The sequence below is a fragment of the Embiotoca jacksoni genome, unplaced genomic scaffold (assembly GCF_022577435.1).
Source record: "Embiotoca jacksoni isolate LCO1_2020_lvr unplaced genomic scaffold, fEmbJac1.0.p SCAF_26, whole genome shotgun sequence".
Taxonomy (NCBI): Eukaryota; Metazoa; Chordata; class Actinopteri; family Embiotocidae; genus Embiotoca; species Embiotoca jacksoni.
Genome location: NW_027185377.1, coordinates 426,882 through 432,728, shown reverse-complemented (window position 1 = coordinate 432,728; position 5,847 = coordinate 426,882). Strand labels below are relative to the sequence as shown.

General features: G+C 42.8%; 1 protein-coding gene across 2 annotated transcripts in view; it reads left to right on the top strand.

Moving 5' to 3' along the window:
* Positions 1-4,658, top strand: part of hlfb (HLF transcription factor, PAR bZIP family member b) — a 10,133-nt gene extending 5,475 nt beyond the window's left edge. Inside the window, exons 3-4 of one of the 2 annotated variants that reach the window (XM_069159910.1) lie at positions 316-530; positions 1,855-4,658. In XM_069159910.1, the coding sequence (XP_069016011.1) occupies positions 316-530; positions 1,855-2,073 (434 nt within the window). In that variant the 3' untranslated portion in view covers positions 2,074-4,658. The remainder of the gene's footprint in view (positions 1-315; positions 531-1,854) is intronic. The other variant, XM_069159911.1, reaches the window with a different exon arrangement.
* The last annotated feature ends 1,189 nt before the right edge of the window (positions 4,659-5,847 follow it).

Genomic DNA, 5,847 nt, shown 5'->3' with positions numbered 1-5,847 from the left:
TGGCCGCAGCCCGACGCTGCAGCTCAGACAGAACGACAGGAAAACACTGCAGCTCTTTAACGTGGAAATAAATCGTTCTGTTCCATGTTCTGGCACAAATTTATGAACTTTATGGATGTTGATCGCCACCAACCAAAGACTGCAGATCACTCACCAGTCTGGGTTGACTTTTGACTTTTTAAAATAAGAATTTAGTTTGTGTTCATGTTTAAGTTTAATTCAGATTTATATTTATATATTTTGTTTGAGTCAAACTATGTAAGAAGTCAGTAAATACGACCGTTCGCTAAATTTCCTCCTCCGTCTTCTCCTCAGGCCTCCCGACCTCCAGAAACACCCCGAGCCCCATCGACCCGGACTCCATCCAGGTTCCCGTCGGGTACGAGCCGGACCCGGCCGACCTGGCTCTGTCCAGCGTGCCGGGTCAGGAGATCTTCGACCCACGCAAGCGCAAGTTCTCGGCCGAGGAGCTGAAACCGCAGCCGATGATCAAGAAGGCTCGAAAGGTGTTCATCCCCGAGGACCTGAAGGTAAGTTGGATCCGGTTCTGAACCGCAGATTGTTTATAAAAGAGTTCATAGCTTCTGAAAAATGGTTCCGATCCAGAAGTGTCTTCAGCTGCAATACCAGCGAGTGCCACTAGAGGTCGGCTCCAAAAAGCCTCCGGCTCCATAGACTCCCATTCAACTTCTAAAATTTTCTAAATCTAAAAACGTGTGTTTTGTGTTGTGACTCAGATTTCAGGTGGTTTTAAAGTCCAACTTCCTGTTTGTTTTACACCTGTCGGTCCGACAGAACAAACTTCAGCAGAACTTTAAATCTGAAGAGCAGAGCAGTTTGTTCCTCGTCTGGTTTTCACCTTTTTAAAGCGACCGATCCATTAGTACTGATTACAGTCCGCCTGGCTTAAAGCAGCGCGGCATGCTGGGATAGCGGTGGGCTCGCTGTCCTCCTCAGCGGCCGCCGCTCTCTGATTGGTCCTCCCGGTTAAGAGGCTTACAGGAGAGTGAACATGGAGGCTGGTGATCCTCCCGGCCACTCCGCTCTGAGGTCAGCAGCTCAGGATTTGGCTTTTAATTCGTCCAAAATAAAAAACAGTGGATCTGTGTACAGCTGCCGGGAACATCAGAAGGTTTGGTGCAGTCACAGATAATTAATAATGAATTCTGAAAACTTAAATACGCAGAATTGACCGTGAACAGCTCCTCTTTGTTTTGCACCCTCAGATGTTCCAACAGTTACCATCAAATTACTTTATACTGAAGAAACTGTAAAAACAGGATTTTTCTGGAGGGAGTTCTGCATTGACGAGGAGTTGGACGTTTTTTCCTCAAATTTATTAAAAATTTTACTGTAAAAACGAACTTAAAACTCCACAAATTACGTTAGTTTTTTAAAAAGTTGCAAAATATAACATTTTTGATCAAAACAATCACAAAAAAACTGAAGGGCCTTTCTTGTCTTTGAAACGCGTGGACTAGATTCTCAGCGTCGCTCCGAGGCGGCGGGAGGTTCCTGGTTCTGGTGATGCTATGAAGGTCAAAGGAGGTTAAAAATAACTCTGAGGTTCCCAACAGTGGTGCCGGAGGCCGCGGTGATGTCATCCTGAGTAAATAGATGGTTGGATAAACAGTTTCTGAGGCGTGTTTCATTGCTGCCTGTGAGGCAAAACCCGGGGCGCTATAAAACCCCAAGGTCACACTTCGGTAAACTTCAGACGATTTATTTACATCCGAGATATAAACTGTTGGAAAACCACTAAATAGAGGTTTCCTCTCATTATCTACGTCTTTCTGTGAAGTAATCCTCTTCCTCCTCCTCCTCCTCCTACTCCTTTTCCTCTCCTCCCTCGAGCAGGACGACAAATACTGGGCCCGGCGCAGGAAGAACAACATGGCGGCGAAGCGTTCGCGGGACGCGCGGCGGCTGAAGGAGAACCAGATCGCCATCCGGGCCGGCTTCCTGGAGAAGGAGAACTCGGCGATGCGGCAGGAAGTGGCCGACCTGAGGAAGGAGCTCGGACGCACCAAGAACGTCATCGCCAAGTACGAGGCGCGGCACGGCCCGCTGTGAGGACACACACACGCTCATATATGGATGTATGTACAGCGAGGCTCCGCCCACCTCACACGGACGACCTTTCTTCTTGTCAACAAACCACCTGGTCGTCTCTCTGAGGCTCCAACAGGTGCTCACTCACCTCAGAGCAGAAATTGGCAGAACATGGAAATACTCGAGTACTTCAGTAGAGTACTTCAATAGAGTACTTCAATAGAGTACTTCAATACGGTACTTCAGTAGAGTACTTCAATAGAGTACTTCAGTAGAGTACTTCAATACGGTACTTCAGTGAGTACTTCAGTAGAGTACTTCAATAGAGTACTTCAATAGAGTACTTCAGTAGAGTACTTCAATAGAGTACTTCAGTAGAGTACTTCAATAGAGTACTTCAGTAAATGTACTCAGTTACTTTGCGTGATTTGTTGACAAAAAGAGAAACCTGCAGATTTTCTTTCCTGGGAGTTTTTTTTTTCTTCTGTTTAATATCTCCCGGCTTCCTGTTTTAACGTCCGTTTCCGTGGCAACAGCAGCCTTTTTCGAGCCAGGTCTTATTGCAAATACACACAAAAACACACACACACAAAAACACACACACACACACACACACACACAAAAACACACACAAACACCTGTGAGGACGTCCCACCTCTTCTTCAGCCGGACCCCACAAACACTGACCCGACCTCTGACCTCTGACCTCTGACCCCTCCTGCTCCTCCCAGTGTTTGGTCATGCCTAGATCTCTGCCACAGACTCCGCCCCCTGCAGGTGTGATCCCAGTGCACCTCACCTGTACATACCTCCCTTTGCCCCTCCCCCTGTTGACTCTGTATATGAATGTGTGCTGCCTCCTGCCGCTCTCTGATTGGTCAATCAGCATCTCTATGTTTCTTTTGGGGTTTTTTGCTATCAGGATCGTTGAAATCTTTTATTTTTTTTCTTCAGTCGTCTCGTCAGTGTTTGATATTTATGGAGAGTCCAAATCTAGAAAGAAAACATCATGATTCACTCTCAGATTTCAATTAAGTGCCCCGAAATGCGATTAAAAAAAAAAAAATTATACCAGTTGCAAAATTTGGTACTTTTTAGATAAAATTTGTTAAAATTGCCCCAAAATCTTTTGTGACAATCCCCAGATTTACTGAAACAGAAGTGAGTGTTTCTTTAAATACTTTAACAGAGGAACCCAAAGACTTTCCGTTTGGGTTTTGGTGCCCCCTGGTGGTCACTCAGCATTTTGTTTTAATAGAAAACATACCTTCAAAGGGTTAACTTACCATCAAACAAAAACTTAAACTTTTCCTCCGTCATTTTTAAAAACGTCAGCAAACACGTCACAACTCGTGAACTTCACGAGAACACCAGGAGGGGGCGCCGTTCGTACGGACTCATCTCGTGAACACGGTAAACAAGACTCACTTAAAACAGCTTTTCAGTTAGCTTGCTAACTGACAATTAATGCTAAACTGAATATCTGCATGTACAACGAACAAGATGCTAACCTGCATGCTGATTCGTAGTCAGCAGTTAGCTAGCTGGCTAGCCGGACTCTCTTCAGTAACTCGCTGTTAAAACGAGCTAAAAAAAACAACGTAAAGAAGCGAGAGCTGTAGCCTGTTAGCGGTTAGCTTCACAGTTACAGATTTTCAACAACTAGCCAACAAGAAATCACGAAACCCGAACAATGTGTGAAGAGTTCTGATTCGCTTGTTGGTTGATTTTTTGTTGTTATTTTTGTTAGGTTTTGTTTTCCAGAAAAAGAAGAGTCAAAAAAAGACGTGATTTTTCTTTAACTGATGCTGATGATTGACTTCTTTTTGTTAAACTGTTGAAAGAGAAAAAAACACTGACGGCTTTTGTTTTGAATGTTTAGAAAAACAAGGTTTTTATAATCTCGGACTGTCGCGGTTTCTTTCGGACTCAGAAGCTTCTTCACAGCTTTATTTTTTTTTCTGTGTAGCTCAACGACGCCCCCCGGTGGCCGAGTGAGACATGAATGTATATTTGAACCGGAGCGATGTCTTATACTGTGGAATCACTTTAGTACTCTTTACTACCGACCAAAAGATGACAGTATATAAAGGATATATTGATATTTGATAGGTTTTAATGTTTGTACAGAGTTCTTGTTTTTTGTACAGTCTGTTTTCCTACGTAGATATTTCCTGTGTATTTTGGAAAAAAGGTTTCATAGACGTCTATAAAGACAAATATATTGAGAAGTATTGGACTAACACGGCGTGCCCGAGCAGTCGGGGCCGTCCACGGGCATTATGGGACCCCGCGGGGTTCCTCCCATCATCTCCTCCCTGTGCAGCTGAAATACCTCAAAGCGTCCGACCCTCCGTCTCACCCGTCCAGGTTCCACCTCTGCTGGTCCACTTTGGGTTTTTGCTCCTCCGTGTCGATGCAGCTCAGACGAATGTAATCACAACATCAAGCACTTCTTATTTTAGTTATTGTTCCTTTGCTGTGGTTTCTCTTCGTCTCCTCTTCACTTCTCTCCGTGTGATTCTGTCATCAGATCTTTTTCCCGTATTTGTCCTTGATTATGTTCCTCATGATTGAAATGATATGAAATAAAAAATAAGCTCAAATCCGGTCTGAGTCTGTTTTCTGGTCGGGAGCAGCGAGGAAGACGACTGAACGAGGAAACACCTGAGGCGAAGGACATGAAGGTAAATAACAGAATGAATTAATCAAATAAATAAAACTAAAAAAGCCTTTCATTTAAAGGCCGAACTAAAAAGGCTGATTTTAAAGATATCAAGACTTTCTTCAGGGACGCTCTGAAGACTGTTGGGATTAAATGAGACTTACAGTGAAATATGAAGTTTTATACTCGATCATAGCAAAATAGACACACAGCATTACAATTTTAATACATTTTATTCCACATTTTTATTCCATTTTTCCTTTAAAGTTGAATTTCTTGCCCAAAGCCAAAAAACAACATCATTAAACACGTTAATAATCACCTGTCAGACATGTCCTGCTGTCCACATATTTCTGGTCATGTTGTGCATGTTTACGTATATCTTTGACTCCGGTTTTATTTTTATTTTTAACATGATAGAAAAAAATGTGACCAAAACTTTTTATATTCTTCAGACTTTGTCTATTTGGGACTTTAAAAAAGATGCAGAGAAGCTGATTTGTGTTTTGTTTTTCATGCAGTTTAAAAAATAAGGAGACCTTCAGGTGAACTTCAGGTGTCCACATACTTCTGGTTACATCACAAAATGCATCACATTTCAAAATAAGAACTCATAATTAATATATATTTGTCAGTCTGCTGCTGACCACCAGGGGGCAGCACGGCAGCTGGATGATGAAGAGGATGATGAAGAGTGATGACAGGAAGTCATTCAAGTTTATTTCAAACAGATCACAATCACACAAAAATAAAACAAAATCAAACAATAGCATTTAATCAGAAATAATTTTAAGTGTCAGACAGAGTTTGATCACAATAAAAACTCCCTTCATGTCTGATTTGAAGCTCAAACCTAGAATTCCTCCAACAAACTCCACCAAGAAAATAAATAAGAATAAATAATATCTAGAATCCAAATAAAAATCTGGAGAAGTTGTCCTGTTGTTCCTCGTCTCTCCAGCAGATGTCCTCAGAGCGTGGCCAGACCATGTCCCACTCTGCACACCTGTCCTTCATCCTGTCTCTGATTGTCCTCGTTGGACCCTCAGCAGCTGATGGACGGATACTTTTCATCCTGTAAATCCAGTTTGTTATTTTAATGTAAACTCAGCGTCCTCCGGTGGAGTCGG